The sequence below is a fragment of the Hakea prostrata genome, chromosome 11 (assembly GCF_041222555.1).
Source record: "Hakea prostrata isolate BN-2017 chromosome 11, UWA_Hpros_2, whole genome shotgun sequence".
Classification (NCBI taxonomy): domain Eukaryota; kingdom Viridiplantae; phylum Streptophyta; class Magnoliopsida; order Proteales; family Proteaceae; genus Hakea; species Hakea prostrata.
The window spans coordinates 6381246-6400069 of record NC_142610.1 but is presented as its reverse complement, the minus strand read 5'-3'; the positions used below and the strand labels follow the sequence as shown (position 1 = coordinate 6400069).

At 36.1% G+C, this 18824-nt stretch overlaps 1 protein-coding gene across 2 annotated transcripts; it reads right to left on the bottom strand.

Moving 5' to 3' along the window:
• Nucleotides 1-14272: 14272 nt before the first annotated feature.
• LOC148999790 (putative terpene synthase 11) lies at nucleotides 14273-17863 on the bottom strand. 2 transcript variants are annotated; one of them, XM_089140170.1, is made up of 7 exons: nucleotides 17426-17863; nucleotides 17049-17325; nucleotides 15752-16130; nucleotides 15344-15562; nucleotides 15120-15258; nucleotides 14785-15033; nucleotides 14273-14693 (listed from the first exon to the last, which is right to left on the bottom strand). In XM_089140170.1, exons 1-7 carry the CDS (start codon nucleotides 17618-17620, stop codon nucleotides 14403-14405), a joined length of 1749 nt encoding a protein of 582 aa, XP_088996296.1. In that variant the 5' UTR covers nucleotides 17621-17863; the 3' UTR covers nucleotides 14273-14402. The 2 variants fall into 2 exon arrangements, with proteins under 2 accessions (XP_088996296.1, XP_088996298.1); XM_089140172.1 differs by having other exon boundaries at nucleotides 15752-16127.
• Nucleotides 17864-18824: the final 961 nt, after the last annotated feature.

Sequence of the window (18824 nt, the reverse complement as noted above, 5' to 3'; positions counted from 1 at the left end):
CATTTCGGTCAAGGAAATGGACTTGTAGACGTATGACATGTGTCTCAACATCACACCAAATAATTGGAACTTATTTATAAATCACATCAAAGAGTCGTGACTAAATTTAAAAAAAAAAAATAATGTGATTTGTAAATCAGCATCAACATTTTGATGTGATGTTAGGACACATTTCACACACCTACAAGGAAATGAATAGTTCATTTCCATGTCATAAATGGATGGATGTTTGAGAAATCAATTGGAATTATATAAACGAGTCTCACCTGATCACACTGTTCCACCTAACATCATTTCATACTCAATGCAAAACCAAGACTAAGAGGCTGCCGAATTTAACATGAAAAAACAAAGGGACCATTGACCAGGCTGTAATCTATATGGTTTTTGACAAGACCAATATCCAGTCCATTTCTGACAAAGCTGCAAGCTGTATGGGTTCCTTGTAGATGCGTGACATGCATTCCAACATCATTTCAAAAGGTTGAATTCCACCACGTACAAATCATATCATTTTTTTTTTAATTCAAGCACAACTCTTTGATGTGATTTATAAATGTATTCCAACCATATGTGTAATGTTGGGACACATGTCATACATCTACAAGGAAATGGATATATTGGATAAATTTTCGGTTTGAGCACGGGACTAGAAGTCAATAAATGTTTAAAAATAAATAATAAATCAGGTAGGATGATTTTACCAAAAATAGAATGGTAGGATGATGGACTAGCTAGGAATGTAACATGATACAATTCATTTTCAATTCATGTTTTAATTATAGCATAATTTCTCATTCATTACGACTTGTTGAATATACTCAAATTCACCCAAATACCCTCCCCTAATGGCTAGTGGGATGTATTTAACAATAATTTTGGTCTCGTTCATGTTGATTTCTCTACGATTTATGTCAAAAATATATAAATTTGCATGTTTTACCTCTCGCTTAAGCCTTTGACTAAAATTCAATGGGTAGTCAATGGTGGGTTAATAAAGCGGTTAAAAGCCCAGACTCCCATGGGGAGGTCTTGGGTCCGCACCCATTCGGCGACAAATTCTATAAATTTGGGAGTCAGTTTAGTCTACTTATGCATAACTTATAATGACTTGCTTGCTTAAAAAAAGGAAAGAGTGGGGAATACACCACAAACATGTGAATTTATTTAGCTAAAAATAAAGAGAATTTCTTGTAGTTTAAAATAAAAAACTGGATTGAGCCAATGCTTCAAATCTGGACCAATTTAAGTTTAATACAAAATCCTCCCCTTAGACACCACCAACTATGTCAAAGCAAGGCAATGGTTTTAATAATTCAAGGCTCATATAACGTAGTTTACAAAGAATTTAGGCGAACTGGCCTATCTTGTAATCGAAATGCTCATTTCCTTCAAAAATGAACTCATCAATTGCTATTTATAATGATAGAAAAGCTTCGAAAAGTCCAAATTTTCTTAGGGTTTGGAATATCAATACCCAAAAGTCCTTCAAAAGGATCTTAGTTTAAGTAATTAATGCAAATTGAACCACGACCAAGAAAATCGCAGAAAATTCAGAACACTATGCTATACTCCCTCACCCTCCTCCCTCCCCTCCCAAAAGAAAATAAAAAGCCTTCCTTTTATTTCACCAATGAATTTTGTTCCTTGCTTTAGATTGATTTCTCAAGTACGTACAACTAAGTTCATCTATTTTGGCAAGTACTATTGTGTTGGTCAATAGTATTACAAATTCTTACAAATACAAAAAATGGAACAATCGGAAATTGAAGATCCTTAACTGAGCTAGAGCTTAATGTTGTAATCGAACGGACCACCAATGGATGAGATTGTGTCGCACTTTGATGCTGCCTTTAAGGTAATTGATGCACCTTGCTACCAAGGATTCTTCTGCACCACCTCCAATTAGAAGATGAAGCAATTTTTCTAGTCCCTCCAAGGAACCAAAAGGTAAAGTACATTCTTTGGACTGATACGTTATACGTGTTAAATTGTCACAATCGTTGAACTTTATTTTGATGAATTCCATCCAATCATATAAATTTGTCCCTAAGAAATCAAATGTATTAATACGGAGGGATGATAGTCTCCAACACTCCTTTGCATGAAAACAGAAATACAAAGCATTACATACATTCTTTGGACTTTGGCCACAGATTAAACATAGGGGGTAAGTGAAACATTCCTTGAAAAGAGAGAGCTCCCAATTGCAATAAACTCATATAAAGATCACCACAAAAAAGGTAAACAATGATCAAGATCATGAAGGGCCTCCTAAAATCATAGATGCCTGATTACCATCCATAACTCACACACAAGCAAATCAATTAAAATATAAAAAAATACAAAAACAAATTTTTAAACTTAATATAAAATATTGAGATCTACTGCACTACCAAGGTAAATGTTATCATTGTTAGCGATTATTCAATGCATTCTTATGTGTTGGGAGTTGTCAAAATAAGTTATATACTAGTTTCAATTAATTTGGTAGGTTTACCAATGATTCGAAGATCTAAGTATATAATTGTAGTAATGGTTGGCAAGATGCTGAGTTGTTTTGTATGCCTTTGGTAACGTTTCTGGTTCGAGAAACTAGTTCTTATGCAAAACCGCTTTTTAATGTTTCTGTGCTAAAATACCGTTCTTTGCTTGAAAATGACGTTTGATAAATCCGTTCTAAAAATATTTTCAAAACACTAATAATGGAATAAGTTGGTGTTTTTTTTCTTTTTTGGGTTGAAAAATAAAGTTGGTGTTTGATAAACTTGTTTTAAAGCTTCAATTTGAACCAATTTTATCACGTTCGTTTCTGTTCTTTGGTAAAAACATCTTTTTTATGTTCTGCAAAAAGCGTTCTTTAGAACACTTTTCTGACCGGTTCGTTCTTAAAGAACAGAAGAATGAACCGTTTTATCAAACGCCTCTAACCCGTTCTTCCGTTCCCAAAGAACAGAAGAACGCCAAAAACGTTTCTTAAGAACGTTATCAAAAGCACCCTTTATGATTTCCTGATGGTGATAGCAGATCCAACCCCTAATGAGGGCCTTCAAACTTGCCACCATGCCCTTAGAAGCCCAGATGAAGGCCTAGGCTTGCTGCCTAGCTAGTAGCACTTCAAATTATTAATGTTCCTTTTATTTAGGTATTTCTCTTATTGTAATTTTTTATTCTAGGTAGTTCTCTCATTTAATATTGTAATATTCTATTCTAGGGTAGGTCTCTTTTCTTATGGAGAAAGTTTATCTCCCATTCTTGCACTTATGTGCATTCATTTCTCAATAACATACGCACCAATATTCAACAAATTCTAAAGTTAACAACATTCATATAGAATTCACCAGATTTGAGTCACATGTAATAGATGCCATCTGAATGTCTCACAACCATTCATGTAAGCAAGTGTGAATGAAAATAAGACACGCCAATGATTTTGTCAATGATGGGTTATTAAAGCGGTTAAATGCCCAATTTCCCTAGGGGAGGTATTGGGTTCGCACCCGTTCAATAGCATCCCTTGAGGATGTAATCGTGGTGCGCGTAAGCTGGCTTGGATGAACCTCATCCAAAAAAACATTAACTTTTATTTCAAGTTCAGCGCCAAACATTCAGTTATTTTAGACCATCAAAAGCTTCTTTCGGATATAGATGTTGATGTGGATGATTTCTTCTCTAAATTTTTTTTTTTTGGTAACCGGATTATTTCTTTTCTCTATTGTATGATTTGTATCCACTGAAATAGAACACAATGGAGATCAAATTAGAGGTTGTCTCTATCTTTGTGTTTTTGTGGGTTTTGAAAACGGGCGCAGTTCTATTTTTCTTTTGCTGCTGTCTTTGCAGATTTTATCATATATAGTCTGTGAGGTCAATTTTCCTAAAGAGGGACATTGGGTTGGGAATCATTTTTTAGACTAAGTTTACCACTTGATAAAGAACTAGTGAGTGATCAGTGTATACCAACTATTGTTGCGAATTTAAGTGTTTCATGTTTCTTGTAAAATTCTTTTCCCTTTTTATATATTAAAGCTGATCTATTATTCAAAAATAAATAAATAACCAATACATTTGGTTTAAGGTTATAACTAAATTGGGCCTTTCCTTTCCTTGAGGCCCATTTTCAAAACCCACAAAAACACAAAGATATAGATAGCCTCTAATTTGATCTCCATTGTGTTCTATTTCAGTGGATACAAATCATACAATAGAGAAAAGAAATCATCCGGTTACCAAAAAAAAAATTAGAGAAGAAATCATCCACATCAACATCTGTATCCGAAAGAAGCTTTTGATGGTCTGAAATAATTGAATGTTTGGCGCTGAACCTGAAATAAAAGTGAATGTTTGGCAAAAACACCCAAATAACTGAATGTTTGGCTCGCTGAACTTGAAATAAGTGAATGTTTGGCCAAAAACACCCAACACAACCAGTAAACAAACAGCTTCCCAAGGCACCATCTTTCTCCTTCTACAATTATCCCCAAGTGTAATTCTTATCCTTGAAATCAACTTAGAGAATAATGATTACATCAAAATACAACAACAACAATAAGCCTTGTCCCAATTAAATGGGGTCAGGTACATGGATTTGCTTCCCAATCAGTTATGTTCGAGGTCATGCTAGATATTAGGCCTAGGCTATGCATATCCTTTCTCACTACTTCTCTTAAGGTTATCTTAGGTCTACCCCTAGCTCTTCTAGTTCCTTCAATCTGAATTATATCACTTCTCCATACAGGGGCATTTATAAGTCTCCGTTGAATGTAGCCGTGTCCCTTAAATACAAATCCATGTAGCCCTGCCACCTTAAGTATAGGGGCATTTATAGGTCTCCATTGAATGTAGTCGTGTCACCTCAAACAAATTTCTCAAAGCTTATCACTTATGGAAGCAACTCTCAAACCTTATTAGATCATTTCTTATCTTATCAAAATACATTCATAATATTGAAAAAAAACAAAAACACGAAACAAAAGAATGTAAGATCAATATTATATAAATGATAATGAAATTAGTATACCTCTTCATTTGAGATAAAGAAAAAATGATTGATGTATGGTATCAAATGTTAAGAAAATCCAACGTACCTCTCAAGTTGTTCATGAAGGATATCTTTTGGGTTGGAACCTATCAAGGATTCAAGATGTTTGATTCTTTCTGACCCTCTTAATCTATCAAATACTCAAATTAATGACGGGTAGAAGGTAGGAGGTTTAAGGGTTTGAATAGAGTAAAGCTTTCTCAGTTTAGTTCTACTCTACATATATACGTCACGAGAATACCTCGGATATTGAACTGTAATATTCGAATTTATATTTAAATATTGGAAAATGAATGAAATCCCTAGTCAAATATCATGTAGGGGACAAGAAAAAGTAATCGTGCTTTAGTGTTGTGCAAGGGGGTTGTGATTGGCTTCTTCTGGCACTTCAAGGGAAATTCTAATCACTTAAATTTGGTTAGTGAACACCACTTCAATTATATTACCCAAAAAAAACTATCACTTTACTTTTCTGTCTATACTTGCTAATGAACATCATTTTATTTTACAATTAATTATGACTTTAATGGTTAACCAAAAAATAAAAAGTGACTAGTGGCTTCTTCTTCTTCTTCTTCTTTTGGAAGAACACTCATTCAAATGGATGACATGGATTGGATATAGTATACCAAACACCACGCAATGGAATATTGCTAATATGTCCTACATGTCAGTGGGGCTCAATTCATTACAGAGAGGGGAAGGTTCAAAACCAACAACAACCTACAAACATTGTTGTAAACAGTAAACTTAACATTCTATACCAAGCAGGAAGTTCCAAATACAACTTTCTATGGTAAAAACACAATGTACCAAACACTGCGAAACAATCTTCTTCTCAGTCATTTCATTGAACACTTCCTATGCAGTCTTCATGCAATGGAAAATGGTAAAAACACAAAGCACTAAGCACCACAAAACCATAATGTTCTTAGTCATTTCATCGAACACCATTTGTTTAGTCTCCACGACGCCCAATTTTTGTTGGAAGTTTTGACCAATGATGAGTGAAGAGTTGTGTGCACATGTTCGATTGGATGTCACTTGACTTTGCAATTAATAATGACTATTAAAGGGTGCAATAGGACTCAATACCAATTCCCAACAAACCTAAGTAACTAGATGGTTAACCCTCGCATTAATTAGAAAGGAGGGTTGAAGGTTCAATGCCCCATAGATTTGTGAAGGAGGCATACTATATACACTGTGTTGACCCTATCCTTCACAACAACCTTAGAGACTATGCTATGAACCAATGAAAGAAGATCGTCACGTAACTAAGAATCTTAGAATAAGAAAGATAATATTGAGAGAATAAATGGATCCTAAGGGGAGAATATTATTGATATTAACTCAAGGAAATGTGAGAGAGGAGGGAAAGCCTACTTAGATTGAGAGGGCATTAAGATAAATATAGAATGGGATGTGATACCGGGAGATTTCTACCCGACTGGCTTAAGCCCGGTCTGAGGCTGATCGTGATTCTTGGTCGGGACTGTTGCCAACCGGCAGAGTCAAGGCGTTACATACACTAGACTTATTTGGCAACAACACTCAAGATGGAAGGTCAACAGAGGATGATTGTGTGGGACCAACGACAGGGAAGCACAATCTCAGGAGAGACAACAGCCCTCGTCTGGAAAACTTACCAAATCCAGAAAAGGTAATACATACAGTATAAAAGCAATGACTCACCCCTCCGATTCACCCCCTCGATAAGCATCTAATACATTCTGAACATAGTCTTGTATTGCTCTAGCACGAGATCTTAATCTGTTCACTATCTAACTTAGCCATCAGAGGACGCTGCCCAGCACACGAGCCGGCCCGCGTCTAACCTTTCTTGCAAGGCTCATCGTCCTAAGAACGAGATGAGACTTAGTCAGAACCAGAAATATAACTGTGACGCATCAAGATGTAGTTAAGAGTGCAGCCCCTTATCATAGGGAGAAATTTCCGTGCATTACCATGAGCTCATCTATAAGTACAATCGTTATACATTATCAACATGAATTTCGTGCGTAATTGGAAAGGAGCCCATGCATGAAAGAGCGGGAAATTGAAATAATAGAGAGAGAGAGAGAGAGAGAGAGAGAGAGAGAGAGAGAGAGAGAGAGAGAGAGAGAGAGAGAGGAAACCTTTGAAGCAAGTAAATAATCAGTTTAAGAGAGATAAGGGAAAGCAACGAGTAGAAAGAAGAGAAAAGAGAGGCAATCAAAGTCAAGCGTGAAGCCCCTTTGTCTTAAGAATAAATTTTCGTGTATAATCGTGACCACATCTGTATGTATGAATTGATTTCTTGGATTAAGTTTTTGCTACGGATTGATTAATACCATACAATATTGGATATTGAGTCGTGTTCTTATTGATTTGATTATAATCATATAATCATTTTAAGAGTTTTTTTTTTACATGGCACCCACCATTATGCGGTGAAACTGGTGGCCACCTACTATTATGCCATAAATTACATGACATCTACTTAAAAATTTTCAAGTTGCCTACAGTTAAATTTTCTGTTAAATGAAGGGTAAAATGATACAAATGTCCTTATTCACATTTAACTCATTTAAATTTTGAAATTTAAATTATCCAAATGCCCTTTGTGCAGAAAATTTACAATATTGCCTCATTTTGAAATTCAAACTACCCAAATGCCCTTTTTCTGCACCAACCTCATGTCAACCAGGTTCTTATGTAAGCCTTCCCATACTCGAGATATCTGCCATGTAGGCCTGTAAACGGACCGGATTCGGCTCGGATACACCAGTATCCGAATCCGAATCCGATTAGCAAATCCGCTATCCGAATCCGAATCCGAATCCGGCAAAAATTTAGAGAAGGCATCCGAATCCGAATCTGAAACTTTATCGGATATCCGATAATAATCCGATCCGATAAAATATCCGATTATTGATTGATAATTGTCACTTTTTTACATTTTTTATTATAAATTTATAATTTCTGATTACCAAATACCGCTATCCGAATCCGATTACCGGTATCCGAATCCGATTATCATCTATTTTTAAAGGAAAAATGTTAATACTTACTCTATCCGGATAAAAATTTATCCGGATATTATCCGATCCGATAAGCAATTATCCGAATCCGAATCCGGTTACTTAGCGGACAGATACGGATATTTTCCGGTAAGAAAATTTACGGATTCGGATACCCTTAAACGAATACGAATGCGAATTCGGAGGCGGATTTCGGCTATCCATTTACAGGTCTACTGCCATGAACTCCCTTAGCTCCTACACTGAGTCATGGTTGATATACTTGACTGCAATTTTTGTGTTGTTTGCTAGAATCCCCTTGAATACCTCCCCAAACCCACCTGCACCTAGCTAGTAGTTCCTCCTTTGAGAACCCCTTTGTCGCTTCTCTGAGCTCCTTGTAATTAAGAGAATCTATGAGGCTGGTACTCAAGTTACCATTCCTTGAGTAATTAAAAATAGGGTCCCAATTAAATAAAGGAGAGAGATAATTGAAATCCGGGTATTACTTGAGCAGAAAACAAAGAGAATGACAAATTTGATGTTTGGAAAACTGGCAATTTGGACGTCACTATGTCTTTTGTGGTTCCTTCATCACTGAAACTCCAAGCTAAAATCCTATGTGCCTCTGCAGAGGTTTCTGTAGATGCCGAGAACTCAATAAACATTTGGGGTGGCAAGTAGTTAGCTATGGTTACAACATAGAAAGTGAATAAAGCTGGGGTTGGTCGAGCTAACTCTGTAGCAACAATGGCGATGGTGATTTCGTTTCTGGGTCCAACGAAGTCAATCCGAGCACGAATGTTTTGACTGTCTCGCATATTGATGGAGACAAAATGGCCAGAATCCTAGTAGCCAGGCCTTTGGGCCTCGGTGGATTTGACACTACTGGGGTTGATGCCTACGTGATTGTTGTCTGGATCATAAAATTTTTTTGTTTAAGCTAGTATCGAATTCAATGGCTATAGAAGGAGAAACGGGAGGATTACTGGTGTCATAGAAGATGTAAAAGTATCGACCATGGGTTGAGGTGGAATTGGAGAGAACAAAGGCAAGGTCATAGCCAGTGTTGGAAGAGGATTTCTGGTTGAGAAGGATGGAGAAGACGAACGAGGTGTTGAAGGAGGAACAGATAGACTGGGTGGAAATTATGTTCATGGTAATTGGAGAAAAGTAGAAAGCTCGTCCAGTGGAATTCTGGGTGGAAGAATTGGTTAATTTGAAGACAAGCGAGTCATCTACTAGGGCATCACCCATGAGCTTTAGGTTGGTGGTGGAATCGAAGGAGTTGGAAGAGAAAACCGAGGCCCAAAGTTGCAGGAGATACAAAAACCCACATGATCAAGAGAAAGAGATGATGAAAAGAAACCATTGGGCATTGGTTGTTGTTACTCGTTTAATTTTCTTCTCTATTATTGAAGCTGCTAAAAGTAATACCTTTGATTTTCAGTGTTGATTGTCTTCCTCGTTGCTTTCTTTGGTTCATCAGGATTAAATTAAATGAGTTAAATGAGGTTAAGGGCATTTATATCATTTTGCCCACTACTTAACAGAAAAAAAGTAACTCTAGGTAACTTATAATTTTTCGAGTGGGTGTCATGCAATATAGGACATAATAGAGGGTGGTCACTACTCACTAGTTCCACCCTAATAATAGAGGGTTTTATATAAAAAAAAAAAAAAAAAAAAAAAAAAAAAAAATCTTATGTTAATCTTGAAACACATAGTTTATAGTGGTTTGATATATACATTGATCGCTTTTATGATTTTATGTTAAAATGAGAATGTCAATGGTATATTTGCTTCTATATATTATATTGATGCATGCCATGGTCATATTCACATTATTGTATGCATTTGATATGAAGCATTGGTGTCTTAGATGAGATGGGTGTAAAGGCTGTGTAAGGCCCCCGCAAACCATTTAACGGCATTGAACATCCATTGAATCTGAGACACTTGGTCTAGGGTCGAAGGATGTTGAGCTATGTAAAATGCGCAGCTCATATAATGATATGAGACATCTTATCGACCCTAGATCGATGGAATAGTGGTTACCTAAATTGGAATCATAGACTCATGGAAGTTTGGATCGTGACATGGATCTTTACAGACATGGAAACTTGGATTGATTGTGAGAAGGATCTTTGCACATGTGAGAAGCAATCACTCACCATTCTGAATTCTGTTCAACGTTATATTTTTGCTTTATATAGTCCGATATGACTGGTCTTGTAGTTCTTCTCTATGTATTGTCTCTCCTTGTGGAGAGTAAATCTCCTCTTGTGGAGAGTAAAATCTTTAATGCACTCAGAAAGGGAATCACATCCTCTGTAATTCCTTTCCCTACAATTCCCTGTAATTCCCTCATAGGATTGTGCCATGTGGCATTTAAGTGATCCAACGGTTACTCAATTTAAACTAAATTTGAATTTTATTTAAACCCACTCATAATTTTGAATTTTATTTAAACTAAGGCCATATATGTTCCTCTTGTGGTAACTCCATTTATCAAATGCTCCTCTATGTTGGCATATATTTCTTGTTAAACCATCAAGCTTCAGTTAGAAATCGTTCAAACATATCTAACTAGTGTGTCATAATCAAAATTGTGTCAATTTGTTGGAAAAACCTATTTATTTTCAATTAACAACAGAGTTTGAGATCAAGAACATTATAGTTCGCTTTAAAAGGAGCGATGATGCTCCATCCATGTTTTTTAAGGACTCTATATCCAATCTCGTTGGTAGTATTAAACAAGGCCATATAAACATATCTTCATGTATTCAAGAAGTTGCTCAATTGACTCAAGATCCCATCTAGTAGTTTTTTGCTTTTCAGTTACGCCAAGATACATGTTTGAAATAAAACAATAAAGAAGTTAGCTAAGATAAAATTTCAAACCTTTGAACTGCATTGTTGAAAAGTGTTTACAAAGAAGGGATCATGGATATGGAATAACATTACGAATATCATTCCTCAATTGAGGAGAATGATGATGAGAAAAGTCGGGAATGGGTGGAGAACATCCTTTTGGTTCGATCCATGGGATCACCTACAAGCATACAGCCTAACAACAGACCAAGAATTCACAAGATGGCCTCGGCAGGTAATAGTGGCAAAAGAGTTACGAAGTCAGAACAAGGAGTTAATCTTAAATCCTATCCCTGAGATAAATTCCCCAATCCCTCTTTTAGATCAAGAAGATTCTTGGTCCTCATTAATTTCTTCAAATGGAGATTTCTCGGTCAAAATGGCTTTCTAGGAAATTATTAAACAACGGTCACAAACCAAGAATACCAATTCACGAATTGGTGGAACCATATGTGAAAGTTACCAATACATCCAAAATTTAAAGTTTTCTTTTGGCCTGTCTTAAATGCAGGATTGCCGGTCTGCACAAAACTTGCTCAATGGTCACAAATGCAGCCGGAATGTGCAATATACGGAAAGGAGGAAGAAACAATTTGGCACATCTTAATCTCTTGTGACTGGGGAAAAAGAGTTCATGTAGCTAGACCTTTGGGGCTACGTACTGAAAATTGGGCAGATACATATCTTCTGAGATGGTGTCATGAGATGATCTCAAAATTAAACAAGGCTATTTTCGGTGGTTCATGTCTGTCTTCATAATAACATGTTATTTCATCTGGAAAGAAAGAAATGAAAGGGTGTTTAACCAAAAAACATCCAACCTCCTGAAGGTGTTAGGAAGCATTAATCATTGGATTACGGCTTTAAAATTAAAAAGGGAGGATGAAAACTTACCAATACCAATCACATAAATTGTGTAAATTATCATGAACTAGAAGAAAATTGGTGTAGGAATACTACAATTTAACAAAAATATTTTACTTTGTACAGGGGTATCTAACCAGTAGCTAGGAGCGACAGGATGGAGCATTGGGATATGCAGAGATGGACATCTACAGTCCATCAATTTTGGAAAAGGAAAAACTAAGGGTATTTTGGAGGCAATGCTTTGTGGTCTACAACTAGGGATGGACAAAGCAGCAAGAAGTTGAAGAAGGATAGAAGAAATTTGGACTAACAATCAAGGTTTAGCAGATCTATTACCATGGCCTTCAAAAGCAAAATGGCCTCTTGTGGAATTACCTATGTTGATGGAATTGGCTATGATAACAAAACATGTGAAGTATGATAAATTCCCAAACCCAGTGCTCCTGATGTATTTTGAAAAATATGCAAACATAGCAGCGAATCAAACGGGTGACTGTAATAGTATAATATCTAGTACTTGTAAGTGCTTTCAGCACTAGCGCTTCTATTTCTAATTTGATGTTAACCACCAAAAATAAATAAAAAAATTTCTTCCACTGAACCATAAGAGTTAGGATGTCATCAATGACTAAGGCTCTTTCTGGTATCAATTTTCATTCTCTATTATGCCTATTTAAAAATAATAAGTACAAGAATTCATTATTGGTCAAGAATAAAAAATGGTTTGGTGAATTTTGTTGAAAATAAATTATGAAATGAAAAATAAGTTTGGTGTCAAAATAAAAAATTGTTAAAAAATGATAGTAAGCAAGTGAGAAAAGAGGGGAAAAGTATGATTTTTATAAAAGAATGTGTACTGACTATTTAACCCTCATCTTAACTATAAAGCTTTAAGTAAACTTGAACATAAATGAAGAGAATGAAATCCTCACCATAATCCATAATAGACAAAAAGTCTATTATGGGTTTTGGAGGTTTTTCTATTATTTTAAATAAAAATAAAGCTGAGAATAAATGCCAAACAATTTGAAATAATGAGAAATTCTCAAAATTGAGAATGATAATTGATACCAAAAAGAGCCTAACAAGATAGCAATTGTTTTGGTTATCTCAAATGGGCATTTCGAGTGCTTTGGATCTGTAAATATTCCTACAGCCCATAGGAAACACTCCAATGGTCAATATGCACAAGGCTTAGCTTCTCAACAAGCCCTATCTAGTTTCACCACCTATTAAGAGGATGAAGCATTGTACAACTATTCAATCGTAATGAACTTTAAATTTGAAGTCCCTTTTTAGGGCTTTTAAAAACTAAATGTTTGATCAATCAATCGGGTTTAGTTTATCAGTGAAATAGTTGATTTTGAATTTTCCAATGGAATAAGCCTTTTCCCATATATGATGTCGATCAATTGAATGTTGTTAAAATCCAACTTTGCAAGCTCTAGAAGTTTTCCTTTGGGTTTTAGGGCATATTCATCGTATAACTTCTAGCTTCCAACCTTTTCATCCTTAAGTGCCTTGGGAGCTTTGAGGCTGATTCAACTTCTCGAGTAAGCGGAAACTTCAAATATGGCATTGATCTTCTCAATTTATTTTCGGAGAACTCCATGGCCTCTGATAATGTTTCCTCTCCTTTTGCACTCAAGTGGGAAGCTTCATATAAACTTAAAATCCCCATTGTATCATTGCCTAGTGCCTCCTTGAATTTTCCTTCCTTGTTGATGAAGTTGTAAAACTCACCTTCTACTTATTATTAGCCACACACAAAAAATGATGTCTTAGATGACGTGGATGAGAGTGTTGTTGGTATATTGCTTCTATGTATTTTATTGATGCACGCCATGGTCATGTTCATATTGTTGTATACATACGATACAAGGCATTGATGTCTTAGATGACATGGATGTTAATCATGTTACGGTTGTGTAAGGCGCGTAGACCATTGAATCTGAGACAATTGGTTTAGAGCAGATGGATGTTGAGCTGTGTAAAATGTGCAGCTCATGTAATGGTATAAGACATCTTATTGACCCTAGGTTGGTGGGATAGTGGCTGGCCTAAAGTGAAGTCATGGACGTTGGAAATTTACATCGTGATATGGATCTTTGCAGACATGGAAACTTAGATAGATTAGGCACCATGAACTTGTGTCTTATGTACCATGAACTTGTCAGCCTTTAAGAGGAGGAACATTTAGCTTTTCTTCTTCTTAAGTTGGATATTAATAAAGTTTTTACCACCAGGTGTGAGTAAATTGAGTCACTTTCAATTTTTATGGGTTTAGTTGAAGATTAGGTTTAGTTTTCTTTTATATCTATCTTATATTCTAAAAATATTGGAATCCAGATCTTTTCTCTCCTATCCTAAACAAGGGAATTTTTTTTTTGACTAATACGTTTTATATACTTGTCAGGCATTCAACCATTTGGATTGGAATTTTTCCTTTCCATGAGCATAGATGATGCAAATTCCATCCCATCCCGGTAAGGTCTCTTGACCATGTTCATAGCTACCGTTCATATATTCACACATATATTCTACGAAGGAATGAAAACATATATTCCAAGCTGTCAATCCATAAGCCAACAAATCGGCAAAAAAGGAAGAATTCTTCTTCAGCGAATGGGTCGATACAGCAATAACTGTATCTGATCTTCGACGCTTGAAGCTTCACTGTCATATCCTTTCTGATAAATAACTTGGGCAGTCCTTGAGAGGTTCAATGATGCTTTAACGATTGATAAAGGCATTCCTTCTGGATCTGCGAGGTGCCCATTGAGTTCAATCCATAAGTTGTGAATGAGTTGCTGTATGTAGTCACATGCTTCATCCACTGATGAGATATTACTGTGTTCTCTCATGGCACACTCTATGCTCGACGCCACATCCCCCCTTTGTTGCTCCTCCTGAAAATGTTCATAAGCAAGTATAACTTTAAAAAGCTTGATTTTGTCTAAGTATGTTTTCTTATTTAAGACACCCACAATCATGACTTACTCTCCATGTCCCTAAATCATCCCAAAGCCGAAGGATCATTCCTGAATGGGAAAACATCTTGGGATAAGGCTCCATCATCCTTAGGGTTTCCTTTGTAACTCCTTCTCCCATAAGAAAAAAGGCATGCACCAAGGCCATATATGTTCCTGCTGTGGTAACTCCATTCATCAAATGCTCCTCTTGTGTCGGCACATATTTCTTGTCAAACCATCTGGCTTCAATTAGAAATCCTTCAAACATATCTATCCACTGTATCAGAATCAAAACTATGTCAATTTGTTGGACAAACCTAATTGTTTTCAATTAACATTAAGGTGTCAGATTAAGAACATTACAGTTCGCTTCAAATGAGGGATAATGCTCCATCCATGTTCTTTAAGGACCCTATATCCAATCTCGTTGGTAGTATTGAACAAGGCCATATAACATATCTTCATGTATTCAGGAAGTTGCTCAATTGCTTCGAGATCCCATCTAATAGTTTTTGTGTTTTCGGTTAAGCCAAGATACATATTTGAAATAAAACAGAAAAGAAATTAGCCAAGACAAAACTGCAAACCTTTGAACCGCATGGTTGAAGAGAACAAGTTCTTCCATTGTACCATAAGAGTCGAAGATGTCATCAATTACTAACAAGATAGCAACTGTTTTGGTTAGCTCAATTCGACATTTCGAGTGCTTTGGGTTTGGAAATATTCCTACAACCCAAAGGAAACACTCCAATGGTCGGTTCCGCGCAAAGCTTAGCTTCTCAACGAGCCCTAGATCTTTCCACCACCTATTAAGAGTGAAGCATTGTACGACTATTCATTGGTAACGAACTTTAAATAAGAAATCCCTTTTTAGAGCTTTTACAAATTAAATATTTGATCAATCAATCAGGTTTAGTTTATCAGTGAAATAGTCGATTTCAAATTTTCCCATGGAAAAAGCTTTTTATATATATGATCGTTTACAAATTACTAACCTGATTACTTCTGCAATCTCCATTTGGTGTAGCAATTGAATGTTGTTAAAATCCAACTTTGCAAGCTCTAGAAGAGCTTTGCTTCCTTTGGGTTTTAAGGCATATTCATCAATATAACTTCTAGCTTCTAACCTTTTCATCCTTAAGTGCCTCGGGAGCTTCAAGGCTGATTCAACTTCTCGAGCAAGAGAAAAGTTCAAATATGGCATTGATGTTCTCAATTTATTTTTCGAGAACTCCATAGCCTCTGATAATATTTCCTCCCCTCTTGCACCTAAATACGAAGCTTCATATAAACTTAAAATCCCCATTGTATCATTGCCAAGTGCCTCCTTGAATTTTCCTTCCTTGTTGATGAAGTTGTGAAACACACCTTCTACTTATTATTAGCATAAAATAACAAAAATAAATCAGCAATTAGAGACAAAAGAAAATCTTATAGGCATGTATAAAATTTTGATAAGCTATTTTTTGTCGTGTCCGGAGGGTATACCCAATACACAAAGCTCTTGCTACCATCAAATCTATGCATAACACCTCATGATGGTTTTGGCCCAGTTTTGCAAAACCCAATAAGCTAGAGAAAAATATGCCAACAAACTTCTAGATATATCATATATGTCCTGGTGTGGACAGGGCTGAGGTTCTAATCTTGAAGTGCCAAAGTTGGGCTTAAATTTGTCATGGTCCGTAAAGCTAGCTCAATATTGAGTCTGGATCACCTCTCTACCTCCGTCAGATTTTGACCATAGAAATAGAAGTGGGGTTCACTAAATAAACCATTTTAATTAAAATATTATATTAATCTAGTGGGCCCACCCATATTTATGTGATCAAAAAACCGTCAAGAAAGCACAATTTGAGAGAAGTGATCTGGACTTTTCAGGGTCAGTCAGATCCAACGGGTCCGACAAAGCCATAGAGATTCTACTTAAAGTTGCTCCTTATTGTGTGGGTGGCACCTCACATGGTTAGAGAACCCAAACCAGATGATTCGAGGGTGTTTTTCTGGGTTGGTATGTCTGACGTGGTAGTGCCTATAGTGTCCTGTGTTGGATAGACGCCACGCGGATTTCATTAAATCTCAGCCGGACAAAAGAACACATGATACCAACTTAAGTGAAATAAACCTATTTTTTATGCGATCTTAGTAAACCATTTTCTTATGCTGCTGAGATTTAATGGAGCCCATGCACGTACCTTCCATCCAATGTTAGGAACCCCAAGCACCACCATGTACAACATCCAATTCAAGGTGAACACATGAATAAACATAAATGGATACTTGGGTTTTTACCTGGAGATACACGGTAGCCATTATCTCTGAGTAATCTAAAGCGAAGAGCAGTGACAAAGAGGTCATCTTCGTCGCTATTCCTTGTAGATGTCAGGTCTAACACTGCATTAACCTCCTTATCAAAATGATATTCAATGCCTAGCCTCTGAAGGGTGTCAACCAGCTCCAAGTTCCTCATAGGATCACCAGAGTTTGTAAACATGCCATTCCGCACCTGTTCGACCAGTTCTTCGATCCCTTTACCTCCATCACTACCAGCCCTGAAACCAGCAAACCCCTACAACAACAACCCAGAAAACATGGAACATGAGTAAGCAACCCACACTGATAAAACGAGAGAAAGCAACGTAGTAGTAGTAGCAGCAGCAGAGTCATACAGTGTTGCTAAGGGATTCCTCAACTTTGTGTATGAGAGATTGTCTCGCTGGTGACTGCAGAGAAGATGAAGTAGGAGATGCCGAGTAGTTTATTTTCCATGGAAAGACCTTCAGGGAAGAAGAAGAAGAAGAAGAAGGCACATAAAGAGAGAATAAAGGTGAGGGAGAAGAAAAAGCTGTCCTGAAAGCAGCCATTAGAGAGATATTTCCTGCTTGTGATCTACCAGTAGGGATTTGCTAATGCCCTCGATGAGCTTTATAGGCAATATATAAATAAATATATGAATATGCTTGCATTAATTGCTTAGATTACGTTTATGGAATGCTGTTTGTAGTCTTTCTTGGATTGCTGGTAGATGAGAAAGAGAGATAATCCAAGAGCAATCGTAAGTGTTACATCATCCTATACGGTCCAGCTACAACTCTCTCTCCCATGCATTCGGCATTGCAGCAAGCCAAGAAAGATCCAGATAAGCATTCTATTTGAATATGAGAAATCAATTGGAATTATATAAACAAATCTCACCTCACATTCAATATCATTTCATATTCAATGCAAAACGAAGACTTTGAGAGGCTGCCGGAATTTAATATGAGAAATCAAAGGGACCACTGACCAGGCTGCAATCTGTATGGGTTCTGGCATGGGTCTGGAACTCAATAAATGTTCAAAAATAAATAATAAATAAATAAAACCCTAAATTGGGTCACTTGGTAGGATGATTTTATGGACCAGGAATGTAACATGAAATACAATTCATTCTCAATTCATGTTTTAATTATGGCATATAATTTCTCATTCATTACAACTTTTTCAATATATAAAAACTATACATCTATGGGGTATGAGTTGAAATTTTCACATATATCTCGATATGTCGATGATTTGACCAAACAAACTCGACCAATCCTTCCTGACTGGGACATGACACAAATCGTACGTAAAAATGAGTTGATAATTCTAAAGATATGACTGAGAAATCACAAATCCAATTTCAATTTAAGAAAGAAAAAAAATTAACTTTTCCCACGCATAAAAGTCAAATCTCCTATTTTTGTTTAATTTATTCCATTCAGCCAAATACCCTTCCCTAGTGGGATGTATTTAACAATAATTTTGGTCTTGTTCATGTTGATTTCTATACCATTTATGGATCTTGAGGTCGTCATACCAATTTTATAAATTTGGGTGTCAGTTTAGCCTACTTATGCGTTACCTAAAATGACTTGCTTGCTTAAAGTAATATTTTTATCTTGGAAAGAGGAAAATAGTGGGGAATACGCCTCAAACATGTGAATTTATTTAACTAAAAATAAAGAGATTTTTCTTGTAGTTTAAAATTAAATTAAAAAATGGGATGTATAGAGTATATAATGGGAGGATCAATCAACCAAACTT

Coding starts and splice junctions, on each gene's coding strand:
- LOC148999790 (XM_089140170.1), bottom strand. CDS start 17,620: ATGGCTGCTTTCAGGACAGCTTTTTCTTCTCCCTCACCTTTATTCTCT. Junction 16,131..17,048: donor TGGCTACCGTGTATCTCCAG/GTAAAAACCCAA, acceptor GCTAATAATAAG/TAGAAGGTGTGTTTCACAAC. Junction 15,563..15,751: donor GAGATTGCAGAAGTAATCAG/GTTAGTAATTTG, acceptor CACTCTTAATAG/GTGGTGGAAAGATCTAGGGC.